The following is a 17,410-nucleotide window of genomic DNA, read 5'->3' as shown; positions in this document are numbered from 1 at the left end:
GCGTGTCCCCAGGGTGCACATGAGAGGGTCTGGACCAGTCATGTGGTGCCTTGCTCGCCTCCCCCACTCAGTGCTTCCGTGGGTCGCTTTCCTTCCTGTGCCTCAGCTTCTGCCTTTCTTTCCTTCAGTTTCTTGCCTGCCTAACAAACATAGTAATGATCCTCCCATTGGGATTTTTGTGGGAGCAGGAAAGGTGAGAAGGCAGTTACTGTCTGTCTCAGGGTGATGGCAGCAATCTTGGAGACATCTCAAAGGTAGAAGAATAGAATGGCTCTTCATGAATGGAGCTGTCATCTCTGAACTTAGTGACCAGATCCTCTCATTATGTTATGTGGTCTTCGCGTCATTCAGCTATACTTCACATCTGTGAAAGTTATGTTGACTAACTTAAATGCATCTTTAGAGGAGAAGTCCTTGGTCTTTCAGGAAGTATGAACTATCAGCCTGTTTTTGTGTCTAGAGAGTATTTATAATCTCTCTTGTTCTTTTAAGTTAGAGGTGTGTGTTTTCAGTAGGGAGCATTGCTTATTTCCAAGTCCATTTTCTTTTCTTTTCTTTTTTTCTTTTTTTTTAATTTTTATTTTTCCAAGTCCATTTTCTTGTTCACTGGACCGCCAAACAAATCATCATCTTCATTCTTCCCTCTCTCTCACCCCCACTACCCTGCACCCTTATCAGTATATCTCTTTTTCTCGATATATGTGTAATTCCTGGAAAAGAAAATGCCGTTCAAGTGGTTTGTCATCTAGACTTTAAAAACAAGAAAGCAATGCACAGAATTGTATTGAAAAGATGGGGTTTCTTTGTTAAATGCGACAGGAGAGTGGAACACTAGGAGCTGCCTTCTGGCTACAGAATAGACTCTTGATCAGTTCTCACCTGTTGGAGAGGAAGTGTTATATCAAGTTTTGCAAAAGGAGGTCTAATGCTTTGGCTTACTGATCTCAGATAATGTCTGGTTGCTGCTGGTGAGGAGACACGAATCTTTAAAACCGAAAATACTCCTGTCTGTTAGAACTGATAAAGACATTAGACTTATGAGTCTAGTCTCTCAGTGTTTTGATGAGGGAAGAAAGCAGGGTTCAGAGAGATAAACTGGCTTGTTCAAGTTCAAGTAGACAGCACTGGTTGTGTAGCCCGGTCTTCTATCCATGTGTGTTTTGTGCACGCCTGTGGATTTGTCTGTCCATCCATGACTCCACTCCTCTAGGCTTACTGCCTAACCAACCCAGGCCTGTTGGATTTCCTGTCTTCTGAGGTATGGTTGGTGGTGTCTGAGAATGGGAAACCTGACAAGGAGAGGGGGTCTCTCTGGTGGCGAGGGTAGTATTAGGCACACTGCTCTGGAGCTCTCCGTAGCTGGCCACTGCATCTGCACAGGAGAAGCTGTTTCCAGCTGTCCCTGACACCTCTCACATCCCTATACTTCCAGGAGTTTGTTTGTTCTTCCTCTTGGATTTTATGAGCCAGTGAACCCACCTTTTTACTTAAAATCATTCTAATTGGGATTCTGGCACTAGCAGTGAAAAGAATATGGATTTACATTCCCGTTAACTTCTCTGCCTTCATATTTACAGAGATTTTCTCCTTAAGTTTCTTCAAATTTTTCATCTTTAAAGATATGGCACAAATACAGTCAGCAGGTGTCTCATTTGTGTACAGTCAGGATTTACAACTTTAATGAATATACAGATTATACACATTTGATCAGAGTGAATGTTTTTCTTAGCATCTGTAATTATAATTTCATTACATAGTAGTTATAGATTTGGGTGTTTGAGATATTTTAGTAGTGTAAATGAATCTTAATTTTTATTATTTCTTTGTTTCTTTTAATCTTCTTTACTTTATGCAGCTACTTGCATATGGAACTTTTAGTTAATTTTTGCCTCCCAATTCCCTATTTGATTATAGAAAGCATATCACAGAGCCCAACATTCACTTGAAGTGAATTTTTCTTACTGGGAAGAATAAGAATGTTGTTACCTTTTATACAACAGTGTTTAATATTTTAACTTGGAAAATTGATACCCTGTCACCACCACCATACAGTCACTGAATGTCAGTTGAGCACTAGTTGCAGCTGTTGTAGAAGGTTAATCAGGAAGGTATGGAAAGAGATCTTGTTCAACATGGTAATCTTTGAGGATGAGCGAAATGTTGAAGTCTGTTCTTACCATTAAGATTTCTACCACCAAATGTTTAAGTAGCACCTCTGGGGTTACAAAGTTCATATATGTAAATTCAACCCTCACCACAACTCAGAAAGGTGTTTTATAATATCCATGATTTACAGCTGAAGAAACTGAAGCATATGAATTAAAAAAAAAAAAAATGTCTTGCTTAAGACCACATAGTTACTACCTTGAGAGTCAAAACAGGGTCTTCTGTCTGAGTCAATATTGGTTTGCTTTGTTTTTTAAAACACCACAGTGATTATATGAAATCTGAGTACTTCCATAAAAATTTTAGAATCTTCAAATATAGCACTTGAATCATTATTTCATTAAATCATTGAATGAATGCACATTGAGGGTGAGGAGCCCTGATTTGAGCTTCCATGGTGCACAGGGGACCCAATACTCTTTCCGAGCACCCATGGCACACAGCAGTGCTGTGGGCAGGCGTGTGTGTATGTGTGGCAGGGAGCTAGGGATAGGGGAAGGCGGTGAATAAGTTCATATACTTTGTTAGTCACTAAGAGGGCCTCAAAGGTGAGTCAGATACTCTCACCCTAAAGCAGTGAGAGTATACTCACCTTCTGTATAAACGGCATTGGAGCTAAAGAATAAGCTTCAGGGACTTCCATGGTGGTCTCATGGTGGGGACTCCATACTTCCACTGCAGGGGCACACGTTTGATCCCTGGTCAGGGAACTAAAATTCCCACATGCCACATGACCTGGCCAAGAAGTAAACAAAATTTAAAAAGAAAGAAATAAAAAATAATAGATTTCAGTTTATGGGGGTAAAGGAGCTGGGAAGCACAGTTCACAACAATGGGCCCAGGGGGAAATCTTGAGGAAATGGAATATAGGAAGTCCAATTTGGCTGGAGTGATGTATGAAAATAAATAGGGATGTAAGGTTGGGAAGAGATTGGAAGGCAGGTCTGGGCTAAGGAGTTTAGACATTATTCCAGAGCACTTGGGAGTCATTGAACATTTCTGAATGGTTTACTGGTATAATCACAGCTGGGGTGCATATTTCTTATTAGAGTAAACTTTGATGTCTGTTTTCCATGCCAACATCTATTCTATGAACAACCCTATTGGTTCTGCCTGCAGAAGGTACCCTGGACCCACCCTCTGCTGACTGTCTCCACTGCCACCAGGCTCACCCAAGCCTCTGGAAACTCATAACCAAGCTCTTTCAGTGGTTTCCTGCTTCCACACTTGCCCTGCTGATCTATTCTGCACAGCAGAGTAACCTTATACAAATGTAAATGATAACTACCACTGACTTGGTTAAAGCCCTTTGTCGTCTTTGACCACACTTTGAGTAAAATCCAAACTTCTTGCTGGGCTCACAAGACCCCTTTAACCTTATGTGAGGTGGCCTTGCCTTTCTGCCCTCCCTTCCCCTCCATCATCTAGTTTGGCCACTCCAGCCTCCTTTTATTTCCTGAACATCCATGCTCCTCCCCACCTCAGGGTATCTGCGTTTGCTGGTTCATCCTCCTGGAATGTTCTTTCGACAGACCTTCACATGGTTGGTGCCTTATCAAAGATGCCTCCTCTGACATTTGATTTAAAGTGTTAGCCCAATCATACCTGTCAACATTTGCCAGGATACATTTTCTTCACAGCACTTCCTACCAACTGGGATGGTTCCTTGTTGATGTATGAGTTTATTACTTGTCTCCCAACCTGCTCAACTGGATATGGAAAGGGAGCCTCGTTTGTTCACTGTGGTATCCGCAGTGCCCTATGAGTCCTGGCACATCATACACATTCATTGATTAATTAAGGGGTGCATGATTGGAGCAGGAAGGACAAGGAGAGTGAACAAGGGTCCTGTTGGTGGGAAGGACATGGCAGGAGCAGGTGCAACCACAAGGAACTCACAGGACTTGATGTGGTTTGAAGAGTTGAGTCCTTGGAGAGGGAAGAGGTAGAAGGTTTTATGCTTGGGTAAGCGATGGACCTTCCCTGATGGCTAAGTGGTAAAGAATCTGCCTGCAATGAGGAGATGCAGAAGACACAGGTTCCATCCCTGGGTCAGGTAGATCCCCTGGAGGAAGACATGGAAACCCATTGCAGTATTCTTGCCTGGGAAATCCCATGGACAGAGGAGGCTGGCAGGCTATTGCCCATGGGGTCACAAACAGTCGGACATGACTGAGTGACTAAACACACAGACAAGTTATGGGGACCCTAGGAGAAGTTCCTGGATATGCTGAGAAAGGAACAGCTGTAGAGGTGCCGAGAGCCTTCAGGCAGGTGTGGTGGGATGTAATCTTATCCAGAGTTTCCTGTTCCCTGAGAGGCTCTACTGCAAAGCAGGCACGATCATGAACTCAGAGAAACATGGGAGGAAGCCTTCCTCCCCAGCTCTGGCATGGCCGTAACACATCATGGAACCACTCTGAACCTCAGGTTCTTCATCTGTAAAATGATCATAAAAAGCCTTCTCATGGTGGTTCTGGAAATAAAACTACAGAACATGACAGTATGGATCTAGGGCCTTAGGATGGCTTCTTGGTGGCTGTGAATTCCCTATCTCCTTTCCCTCTTCTCTGAGGGGCTGAGGAGAAAAAACTGTACTCTGGTTCTGCAGTTTAAATATGTGTTGCTTTTCATTGCAAAGCTGTGTGTGTGTGTGTGTGTGTGTGTGTGTGTGCGTATGCACACGCACACACATGGGCACACACACATGAATTAAAAAGACAAGCGATGCCCCTAGGCTTATCCTGAAAATAGGTAGTTCCTTGTCCTGACCCTCCATACCCCACTGAGTTTCTCTCCCCGGAAGCTCCTATTTTTAACTCTCTTAACTATTTTTTTCTAAAATTTACCTCTATAATTCAACATAACATGTCTATACTACTATTTCTTGATTTTGCAATCTTAAATACTATTTGGATATCAAATTAAGATGTTGTCATCTTCAAATCAGGGAAGGCAAGGATTCAGTTCCTTTATATTTCCAACTTCCAACCTACACTCACCCACATAGGCTTTTTCTCTTCTTAATGTATTATATTCTTGTTTTTTAGTTCATCCATATGGACAAGTTTATATTTTTTACTCTAGCCATTGACATCTGAGCTACATAGTGTGCTGTGATTCGTTTCATTTTCTGTAGAAATTTGTATTTTGTCTGCAGTTAATATCTGCCTCACTTTTTTTTTAAACCACTCTTTTATTCTGTCTTCCCTCAAAATGTGAGACATTTCCTCTCAATAATTTAAAACTCAGCATGTACCTTATAAGTTTAAATTTTTTCCCATTTGGAAATACCATTCCAGCTTCCTCTGGCTCTTTGCCGTTTTGCTTCATTGGCTCTCCAACCCTGTTTGTAGCTGTGCGTCACCCAGGAATACTTTTGTTTTCTCTTGTCTTGAAGCCCCTGTTCCCAGATCTTCATTTCTTTCTCATTATTTCCCTTATTCCCTAATTTTGCCAAGGTACATTTGTCCTACAACTTTCTGAGAAAGAGTGCACGGGAGGTGAATTCTTTGAGACTTTGTCCAGCTTCAATCTCCTTTCATGCTTGATTGACATTTTGGCCAAGGATAGAATTCTAGGTTGGAAATGGTTTTCTCTCTGCACTTTGAAAACATTACCTCCTAATCACCTAGATCCCAGAGTTGCTATTGAGAAATCCAATGCCATTATAATCCCCTTGCCTTCTCGGTGATCATTTTTTCCCATTTGGAAATTTTTTAGACCTTTCTTTTCTCAGTATTTTGATATTTCATAGTGATACATCTTCATGGCACCTTTTTTTCCTCCCATGAATTATGCTGGGAGGTTTATGAGCCTTTTCAGTCTGAACACTCATCCGTCAATTCTTGGAACTGTTTTTCATTTCTTTTGAAATTTATTCCCTTTCATTTTTTAAAATTTGTTCTCTTTGAAACTCCTTTTAATCAACTATTGGATCTTCTGGCCTGTTCTAATTAAAACTGTTTTTTTCTCTTTCATGTCTTAACTCTATCTTTCTTTTCTTGTGTTTCTGGGGGTTGCAACTTACAGGAAGAACTAAGGTTCTTTAACCAGGAGTCGAACCTGGGCCCTCCCAGTTAAAGTGCCAAGTCCTAACCACTGGAATGCCAGGGACTCTTTCCCCTTCCCCCACCTTTAAATTTTTTTTTTCTTCTGCTCAAAGTATTTGCCTAAGTTTTCCCTCTGTTACCTTTTTGCTTTTTTGCTCTCTGTGTTTCCCAGAGGCCTAATGGAAACAGCTAGTGATTCTAGGTTGTCTGTGAGGATAAAAGGAAAGATATACCCATTTGAATGCAGAGTTCCAAGAACAGCAAGAAGAGATAAGAAAGCCCTCCTCAGAGATCAGTGCAAAGAAACAGAAGAAAACAATAGAATGGGAAAGACTAGAGATCTCTTTAAGAACATGAGATACCAAGGGAATATTTCATGCAAAGATGGGCTCAATAAAGGACAGGAATGGTATGGACCTAACAGAAGTGGAAGATATTAAGAAGAGGTGGCAAGAATACACAGAACTGTACAAAAATGATCTCCATGACCCAGATAATCATGATGATATGATCACTCACCTAGAGCCAGACATCCTGGAGTGTGAAGTCAAGTGGGCCTTAGAAAGCATCACTACGAACAAAGCTAGTGGAGGTGATGGAATTCCAGTTGAGCTCTTTCAAATCCTAAAAGATGATGCTTTGAAAGTGCAGCACTCAATATGCCAGCAAATTTGGAAAACTCAGCAGTGGCCACAGGACTGGAAAAGGTCAATTTTCACTCATTCCCAAAGAAAGGCAATGTCAAAGAATGCTCAAACCACCACACAATTGCACTCATCTCACACACTAGTAAAGTAATGCTCACAATTCTCTAAGCCAGGCTTCAACAATATGTGAACCATGAAATTCCAGATGTTCAAGCTGGTTTTAGAAAAGGCAGAGGAACCAGAGATCAAATTGCCAACATCCACTAAGAGGAGAAAGAAAAAGTTGGCTTAAAGGTCAACATTCAGAAAACGAAGATCATGGCATCTGGTCCCATCACTCCATGGGATATAGATGGAGAAACAGTGGAAACAGTGTTAGACTTTATTTTTTTGGGCCCCAAAATCACTGCAGATGGTGATTGCAGCCATGAAATTAAAAGACGCTTACTCCTTGGAAGAAAAGTTATGACCAACCTAGATAGTATATTCAAAAGCAGAGACATTACTTTGCTGACTAAGGTCCATCTAGTCAAGGCTATGGTTTTTCCAGTAGTCATGTATGGATGTGAGAGTTGGACTGTGAAGAAAGCTGAGTGCCAAAGAATTGATGCTTTTGAAGTGTGGTGTTGGAGAAGACTCTTGAGAGTCCCTTGGACTGCAAGGAGATCCCACCAGTCCATTCTGAAGGAGATCAATCCTGGGATTTCTTTGGAAGGACTGATGCTAAAGCTGAAACTCCAGTACTTTGGCCACCTCATGCGAAGAGTTGACTCATTGGAAAAGACTCTGACACTGGGAGGGATTGACGGCAGGAGAAGAAGGGGACGACCGAGGATTAGATGGCTGGATGGCATCACTGACTCAATGAATGCGAGTCTGAGTGAACTCTGGGAGTTGGTAATGGATGGGGAGGCTTGGTGTGCTGTGGTTCATGGGGTCGCAACGAGTCAGACACGACTGAGCAACTGAACTGAACTGGATCATCGAAAAAGCAAAAGAGTTCCAGAAAAATATGTATTTCTGCTTTATTGACTATGCCAAAGCCTTTGACTGTGTGGAACACAACAAACTGGAAAATTCTGAAAGAGATGGGAATACCAGACCATCTGTCCTGCCTCTTGAGAAATCTCTATGCAGGTCGGGAAGCAACAGTTAGAACTGGACATGGAAAAACAGACTGGTTCCCAATAAGACAAGGATTACATCAAAGCTGTAAATTGTCACCCTGCTTATTTAACTTTTATGCAGAGTACATCATGAGAAATGCTGGGCTGGATGAAGCACAAGCTGGAATCAAGATTGCCAGGAGAAATATCAATAACCTCAGATATGCAGATGACACCACCCTTATGGCAGAAAGCGAAGAGAACTAAAGAGCCTCTTGATGACAGTGAAAGTAGAGAGTGAAAAAGCTGGCTTAAAGCTCAACATTCAGAAAACTAAGATCATGGCATCCAGTCCCATCACTTCATGGCAATAGATGAGGAAACAGTGGAAACAATAGTAGACTTTATTTTGAGGGGCTCCAAAATCACTGGAGATGATGAATGCAGCCATGAAATACAAAGACGCTTACTCCTTGGAAGAAAAGCTATGACCAACCTAGACAGCATATTCGAAAGCAGAGACATTACTTTGTCAACAGAGGTCCATCTAGTCAAGGCTGTGATTTTTCCAGTAGTCATGTATGGATGTGAGAGTTGGACTATAAAGAAAGCTGAGTGCTAAAGAATTGATGGTTTTGAACTGTGGTGTTGGAGAAGACTCTTGAGAGTCCCTTGGACTGCAAGAAGATCCAACCAGTCCATCCTAAAGGAGATCAGTCCTGGGTGTTCTTTGGAAGGACTGATGCTGAAGCTGCAACTCCAATACTTTGGCCACCTGATGGGAAGAGCTGACTCATTGAAAAAGACCCTGATGCTGGGAAAGATTGAAGGCAATAAGAGAAGGGGATGACAGAGGATGAGTTGGTTGGATGGCATCACCGACTCAATGGACATCAGTTTGAGCAAGCTCTGGGAGTTGGTGACAGACAGGAAGGCCTGGTTTGTGGCGGTCCAAGGGGTTTCAAAGAGTTAGACACGACTCAGTGACTGAACTGAACTGAGCTCAGCTATGCTCTTTAAGTACCAAGAATCTGAGCTGAAAACCCTTTGTATGTGAGTCACACTTGTCATCTTGAAGCCATCCCCATAAAGTAAGGACGAGTGATGTTTTTAGGTTCTCTCAAGTAGTTTCTTAGTCTTGAATTGGTTTGAATTGAGACTGGAAATACTCTTAAGACTGAAAAGGAGTGATCCAGTCTCTTGCTTGGAAGGTATCAGCCTTCTCGTGTCCGTGGAGCCTGTGGGTGAAGGGAGCTGGTTATTTCACATAAAGGCTCCCCTTCAGCCCCTAACTTCAGTGTGGAGCCTCCCTCCTGCCCTGGGCTGAGCGCAGTGACCTGAGCCTCCAGTCCCTCTGGTTCAGCCTTTCTAGAGAGTAAATATCCTGCTTCCTCTAGTGCTGGGGAGGAGTAACTTCCTCTCCAGATAGGAATCTGGGACTTGAGATCAAGTGTCAGCAAACTTTCTGTAAAGGGCCAAAGAGTAGATTTTAGACTTTGTGGGCAACACTTTGGTCTCTACCACAGATTCTTCTCTTCCTCTTCCTTCTCCTCTCTCTCTTAAAAAAGCAACGCAAACAAATCAAAAAACCCTTTAAAATATAAAATAAACGTTCTTTGCTTACAGACAGTACAAAAATAGACTGTAAACTAGACAGATCATAGTTTACCCACCCTGGTCTAGAAGATCCTTTTGGACACTCTCAACCAACCACTTTTATTTCAGGTGCACCCTGCATTCCTGCCTCCAGAACTTGAAGCCTTCAATTTCTGGTCCTTTTTTGATTTTATGACAAAACTGGGTGTCCCCCAACTCCAAACAGCCTCTTATAGGTGTCCCCCAACTCCAAACAGCCTTTTTTCCTGCCTCCTCCCCGCCTCCGCCCCACCACAGCTTTCCCAGGTCCGCTAGGTGAGCAACTACTTGTCTGTCTTCTTTCTCTTTTCTAAGGGTCTGTTTTCCTGTTTTTCCCTTGTCTCTTTCTCTGTCCTTATTGGGCCATGGCTCTTTTTTTTTTTTTTTTTCCCCTTTCCCTTTCCCCCAGTTTACTGGGATTTGAGAAGGGAGTGGAGATATATGCATGTATTTAATCTACTAAGTTTAACCAGAAGCTCCCCCCAAATCCAATTTGGCTGGGTTTTATTTTTATGACTTTCTTTGATAGCACTTGGGTTAATTTTGCATTTGTTCTCCACGTGCTCACTTGCTGTGCCAGATGTTCGAAGAAGATGTCCTTGGGGAGGAAAAAGGAGGGGCTTTAAAATGCAGTGTTGCTGAAATGCTTACAATGGTTCAGTGTGTGAGATCTCTCCGAAGCACGGCCGTTCCTAACCACCAGACTCTCATAATAGAAATACAGTTTCACCCTTATTTGTGTAAACCATCAGGAGCATTTTTAAACGTTTGTCATAAACTTTGTGGCTTTTTGTTGAAAATTGAATTTAAGGTAGTAAATGAAAGCTTTTGGTGGCATGCCCCTGACAACAGGGAGAGTCTGGTAAGTGATCCCGAAGAGTTGATCAAAGGGAGCTGCTGAACATTTTTTGCTGTATTTGTGTTTTGGGCCTTTAATCTGGCAGTGTTTCCAATTCCATTCTGAATATGGTCATGCACACTCCACCCCTGCTCATGTCTCCTTGGCAGCATCTGGTACTGTCTCTGTCTGTTAGGGTTCAAGCCTGCCTTCACGATCCAGCCTGGACAAGAAATGAACAATAGCGAGTATCAGAAAATAGGCATCTTTCAAAATCTTACCCATCCCACACATTTGTTCCCATAATCAAATGAAAATTGGGAGTGAAAAGAGTAAAATGAACTAAAACTGACCACCAGTCATTTGTGCCTAGGCTCGCCTTTCCTGGCCAGTGAAGACGGCGTGCTCGGAGGGGTGATTGTCCTCCGGTCCTGCCGATGCTCTGCAGAGCCTAACGCCTCCCAAAATAAGCAGACACTTCTGGGTAAGTTAAACTTACACATCATGTGGGTGTCTTTCTCTTTCCTTTTTTTCTGAGCCAGGGACAGAGTTATATCCTTATGTTGATCATTTTAACCTGTGGGTGGGCCAGGATGTTCCATTGATAGGTATACATATCGCTATTCCACTGACCTCTCTGCCTAGGTTAACGTCTACAAGGTGAATATTCATTTCAGGGTATATGATTAAAGCATGTTTTCCAAATGGACTGAGAACCTAACACCTTTACTAAAGCCCAGTATTAAGAATATTGGACCGTGTATTTATCCCCTGCCTTATTTGACATAGCATTTGAGATGACCGATAGCAGTAAACACAGTAACACAGAGAGAAGCTTCTTCCTCTTCTCCTCCCCGAAAGGAATCAGAATCATGTGAAGTCGTACTGGCCTAGAAGTTCACCCTGGCTTCATGGCTTATTAGCTGTGATGCCTTCACGCATCAGTCTTACCGTTCTGTGCCACCTCCTCCTCCACATTAGAAGGATATCCACCCTGCCTGCTCATAATGCTGTGGTGAGGAAGGGTCCCATGAATATTTTGTAGATTTGCAGATGTCCACCCACATGTGTGGCTTTGTCTCTAACAAAGTGCACCAGTGGGGATGGAGCCCAGCCCACCCTCCATTTGACAAGGCACAGATTTGTGGGGGAGCCTCTACCCATAGAGGTGCCTTTTCCTAAGTCATTTATCCAGAGTGAGGGGCATTTAAAAAGTCTGCATGAATGTGCCGCATAAGCTAGCAGGGGCTCCTATATCTTATTTTTCTTTAATTGACTTTTTAATCGAATTGCGTGCTCATTCAGAAAAGTGCACAAATCATTGTAACTGCAACTGCTTGGAAAATATTACAAACTGAGCCCACCCATGTGACCAGCATGTAGATAAAAAGTAGAACTTTACTGTAATCCAGAAGCTCCCTTATAACCCTCCCCAGTCTCTACCCCTTCAAAATTAATAACCATTCAAACTTCTAACACCTTGATTAGTTCTATTTGGTTTTGTATTTTGTATAAATAGGATCATAGAATATGTTTTCTTGGTGTCTGATGTCTTCAGTGAATGTTACGCCTGTTAACTTCATCCATGTTACTTGTAACGGTAGCTTGTTCACTCTCATTGCTATCCAGTAGTCCGTCATGTATGGTGATACTACTCAGTGGTTATCCGTTCTTCTGTAAGTTTTTTTTAATTTTTTAAATAAGCACTACAAGTCATTCTCAGGGCTGTGGTAGTTCAGCTCTTTGTATAAAATTCCTTTTATCAAGTATGGTTGACACCTGATCTGTATTGTATGATTGTTGTGAATTGCTGTAGTACAAGTCCCTTCCTATTTTGAAGTTTTATGAGTCTATAAAATAGAAAAATTAGCATTTCTTATGAGGATAAAAATTATTTTTTCTTTAGAAGCCTGAAGAACTTCCATAAAAATCTTTCCTCTCATTTGCCAAAGGTAGGGGGTGGGGAAACACTACACTTTTATAGAAAATGATTCTTTCTCCACCTGATCACCAACTTCATAATTTTTCTTGCTATATTTATTTTCCTCCTGTTTCCACCCACTATACTTAGTACCCAGGTTGTTCCTAGCCAAAAAAAAAAAAAAATTTAAACCGGGGCAAATAGTTACTTGCTTCTTTGGTATCCTAATCATTTTTGAAACCTTTGAATATCTTCCACAGTTAGGTAGCAGGGAGTTTGTCTTTAAAATATGCACAGAGGGACTTCCCTGGTGGTCCAGTGGCTAAGACTCTGAGCTCACAATGCAGGGGGGGGAGGGGGGTCCAGGTTGCAGCCCTGGTTGGGGAGCTAGATCCCACATGCTGCAACTAAGAGTTGGCATGGCCCAGCTAAAGAGTTCACATGCTGCATCTAAAGATCCCACATGCTGAAACAAAGATCAGAGATCCGATGTGCAACATCTAAGACCTGGCGCAGCCAAATAAATACATAAATAAAAGTAAATATTTAAAAATGACCTTTAAAAAGATCAAATAAAATATGCAGAGGATGTTCCTGAGCATTCCATAAAAACTCAGAAAAAGTCTTTAGTCCTGGGAGGCAGGGTAGGGGCCAGTTATTGAAACTGTTTCATAGCCTGCTGCTAGAATGAAGTTTCTGTTCTTCACTGAGCCTGGGCTTTCTTCACTGAGCCTGGGCTTTCACCCATTCAAGTTAATTCTGGAAATTGTAAGAATTTTGTTTTTTTACTTGTCCTTTCATTTTTGGAGTTAAAGGTATATTTAAAGATAAGTCATAGAATTTTAGCTCATGTTAATTTTTATCACTAAAGTAGTCATTCGTACACTGGTTCCTACTCTCCATGTCAAGGAGAAGAATAAAATGTAAAGTGTTGCTTTATGCAATGAGTGAAGTCTTGCCATTTGTTTGTGAAGTTTAAAACCTGGTGAACGTAGGCTCCTATCAGCTTCTACCAGTGATGTGGGTTTTTACATATTTTGCTTTAAGAAACTTACATGTGTTCAGTATGTGGTGAGAAAGTAAATGTGTACAGAAGGATAGAAAGAAGATGTGAAGGTCACCTTTGCTACCCAGTTCCCAGAGTGCCAGCCCCTGATTCTGGTTGTTCTCGTGGGATTCACCTTCATTCTGTAGAATGTGCTCCTGTTCTGTTTCTCCATTAGTCAGTAACTTGTGACTCCCTTGGGGGAAGAAATTAAGAGCAGAGCTCATACCACTCCCCGTCACCTTTCCTCATGACTTTTGTGAGAACTCTAATCTGAAGCTGTATATTTAATTTTATTGTAACTTTAATGCTCTACTTCCTGACTCATCAGCTTTTATCATCTCTTCCAACCATCCCTCACCCCTTGAACTATGTAAGCTTCTTTCCTCTTCCTCCACGATTCCCAACCCTCACCTCAACCTCTAGCAACCACACCATTGTTGTCATAGTAACATTGCATTCTGTTCTACAGCCAACTTGCTTTCTACACTCTGATTAGAATTTGACTCCGAACAGTGACAATTAATAACCAGCATTGGTAGCGTCATGATTATGTAAATATTATTCACTGCAGATCCCAGGAGTAGAAGATTAGACCCATCAGAAAGGAAGTATCTGCCATAAGCCCCTGCCTATAAAAGGAGAATGTTTCAAACATCAAACTCAAGTGGGTTCTTCTATGCTTTACCACGTTAATTGCTCCAGATCAGGCTGCAACATAATTTGCTTCATGTTTGGCCCATGACTTCTCATTTATCACTTTATAAAATTCTCATGAAAATATAACTTCATCAACTCATGGCTCCTTAATGTTTGGTAATATCAAGTAACCAGGAAGGCTCAGAAGTCTTTCTTTCGTATACATCCAAACAAAACAAAACAATTACCCAAATTAAAAAAAAAAAATCCACTTAACTGCTGTATGTATCACTTTTTTGTATAATTATATACAATACACATATACTTTTTTGTATAATATATATACAATATATTATTTTGCATAATATATATACTTTTTAGTATGTTTGTATACTAATATATATAATTTTTTGATTATAGTACAATCAAAATAATCTCAAACTTCAGCTTTTTCCATATTGACTCTCTTTTCTGAAAATCATCAATAGCATTTCCCTTACACCACAAATGCAGTTTCAATCAAACCCCATTGCCACATGATGGAGTTTCCAGGAAGCCATTACCCAGCTTCCCCTCTTGACAAATGCATCAATTACAAGAGCCCCGGGGGCTGCTTCAAGGGTGGGATGGCTCAAGAACAGGCCCTTTCAAGGTCTGGCCTTTGTTACTGATTCAGGAATACAGTTGGAGAATCCCAGCTATAGAGTAACTTTCAAAGTCCTCTTGCATGACTTTGTTATGTGTGCTTTGTCCATAAACTGTTTGAGAGAAAGAGAGTTTAATTCCCTCCCCAGTGACTCTCTCCAATGCATAAGAATATGTCAGGATGACAGTCTGTGACTTCCAAGGCGAGGTCAGAAAAGGTGCTGTTCACTCACTCCAGGAAAGACCAGCTACCATGTCACAAGGACACTCAAGCAGCACCACGGAAAGGTCCCTGTGGCAAAAAACTGTGACCGCCTTCCAACTGCCAGCAAGGCACTGGGGCTCCGCGCCAACAGCCTTGGTCCCAGGGGAGCCTGCAGATGACAGGATCTTAGCAGGTTTCTGGACTGAAATCTCATGTTGTTGTTGTTGTCCAGTCGCTCAGTTGTGTCTGACACTTTGTGACCCCATGGATCGCAGCAAGCCAGTCTTCCCTGTCCTTCACCATCTCCTGGAGTTTGCTCAAACTCATGTCCACTGAGTCAGTGATGATATCCAGCCATCTCATCTTCTGTTGTCTCCTTTTCTCCTCTTGCCCTCAATCTTTCCCAGCATCAGGGTCTTTTCATGAAAGATGCTGAAAAAGAACTACCCAGCACAGACACTCCTGAACTCCTAGTCTGCAGAAACTTAGATAATAAAATGTTTGTCATTTTAAACCACTAGATTTGGGGGTAATTTATGCAGTGAATAGTGAAGTCGGTCAGTCGTGTCCGACTCTTTGCGACCCCATGGATGTAGCCTACCAGGCTTCTCTGTCCATGGGATTCTCCAGGCAAGAATACTGGAGTGGGTTACCATTTCCTTCTCCAGGGGACCTTCCTGACCCAGGGATCGAACCCGGGTCTCCTGCATTGGAGGCAGACGCTTTAACCTCTGAGCCACCAGGGAAGCCCCTATTTATGCAATGATAGATAACAAATCAACCTCTGAAATGCTCTCCCTGCCAAATGGTCCTCCGGTTTGTCTAAAGAACTACAGGGATGAATCAGGTGTTCTGTGGTATCTTAAGGCAGCTCAGGCCACAGGACTTCCGGCTGCATCAGTGGATTCCTCTTCTCTGCTCGGATAAAGGTGATCAGTGCCCCCTTACTTTGCATGCCCAAATCCCTCTTTCCCAGACTGTTTCTTAAGTCTCCGCAACCTCTAGGCTCCCCACCTCTATCCATCTCCCACCTCCATCCTGCCTCTAGACCTCTGTCCCTCTATGACACAGGGAACCTTACCATGGCTCAGAAACACAGAAGCTGACTGTGCTGAAGCAGAAAGGGCAAAAATGAGACCTTGACTGAATTGTGTCTTAGAGAGCCACACCAACTCCAGCATTAGAGAGATGATGGTCAAAAAAGAACCACAGAAGTATATGGGACTGGTGTACTGCTTGTTTTAAGCTTAACATTCAAATAAGTTTTTGTGTTATATAACTTTTTATGTATCCTAAAATAAAGCAAAACCTGTGTCTCTTACTCCCATGCTCCTACTTTTAATTCTTCAGTGAGGACACACACACTCACACCCACTCCATCCTCTTTCCTGAGAAGATAGATGGGAAATGGAAAGTAACTTGACAGGGAAAGCCCAGCCTGATCTGGTGCTGGAGCAGCTTTCAGTGTCACCTCCTACTTGCACTCCTCCTCCTCTGCTCATCTCCACTGACCTCAGTTCTGGCAACTGAAGATTGCTTGGTCTTCTTCCAAGGGTCGTATCTTTCTGCCATTAATTTTCACATGCTGTTCTTACCTGTGTTAGGAAACTCCTTCTTTAAGACCCAGCCCAGAGAGGAACCTCCTGGAATCCTTTGGAAGCCCTCTCCCCAGGTGATTTGTCCCTTCTCTGTGTGCTTTTTTCAGTGTGTAATCTCCAACCTTTGTAGCAGTCACCGTGACATTCTAGACACGTACTAGAATGCCTGCCATTCCTGCTAGGCCAGCATTTCTTAATCTTTTTTTCTAAATTCAGTTATTTGAGTGGAATCGAGCACAGGTCTTTGAGCCCCAGTGGTTCATGTGGAAGATACAGGGCTTGGAAATAGCTTAAAGAAGGTTCCACTGCATCTGAGACGCCTTCCAGGGCCTGAGTGGGCCCTTGTCTAACTCCTGAAATGAATCATCTGAGGAGACATGCGCTGACAAAGAGACTTTACTGGGAAAGGGCGCCCGGGTGGAGAGCAGCAGGGTAAGGGAACCCAGGAGAACTGCTTTTGCCACGTGGCTTGGAGTCTTGGATTTTATGACAGTTGAGTTAGTTTCCAGGGTGTCTTTGGCCAGTCGCTCTGACTCAGGGTCCTTCCTGGTGGCAGGTGCATCGCTCAGCCAAGATGGATTCCAGTGAGGAGGGTTCTGGAAGATTGGCAGGACAAATGGACTGGGTCTCCTCTCTCCTTACCTTTCCTGAATTCTGGTTGGTGGTCGCTTGTTAGTTTCATGTTCCTTACCAGTAAGACAACTCCTGCTTGTGGTGACTATCTTGCCTGGCCAGGATGGGAAGTTTAGGTCTGTGTTTCCCCTAACATGAGTATCACACCACCAGACTGTGAGTCGTTTGAGGGCAAGTTCAGTTCAGTTCAGTTCAGTGCAGTTGCTCAGTCATGTCAAACTCTTTGAGACCCCATGAATTGCAGCACGCCAGGCCTCCCTGTCCATCACCAACTACTGGG

General features: G+C 42.5%; 1 protein-coding gene and 1 non-coding gene across 4 annotated transcripts in view; one reads left to right on the top strand and one right to left on the bottom strand.

Moving 5' to 3' along the window:
* TASP1 (taspase 1) overlaps nt 1-17,410 on the top strand; it is a 254,444-nt gene that overhangs the window by 196,748 nt on the left and 40,286 nt on the right. For all 3 annotated transcript variants that reach the window (XM_068987337.1, XM_068987336.1, XM_068987335.1), the window contains one exon: nt 10,818-10,928. In XM_068987337.1, the coding sequence (XP_068843438.1) occupies nt 10,818-10,928 (111 nt within the window). The remainder of the gene's footprint in view (nt 1-10,817; nt 10,929-17,410) is intronic.
* On the bottom strand, nt 15,573-15,645 carry TRNAW-CCA (transfer RNA tryptophan (anticodon CCA)). Its single transcript has one exon. It is a non-coding gene; the product is annotated as a tRNA-Trp (tRNA).

Source organism: Capricornis sumatraensis, chromosome 15 (genome assembly GCF_032405125.1).
Source record: "Capricornis sumatraensis isolate serow.1 chromosome 15, serow.2, whole genome shotgun sequence".
Taxonomy (NCBI): Eukaryota; Metazoa; Chordata; class Mammalia; order Artiodactyla; family Bovidae; genus Capricornis; species Capricornis sumatraensis.
Note: the sequence above shows the minus strand (reverse complement) of the source record. Positions and strands in the feature narration are given on the sequence as shown.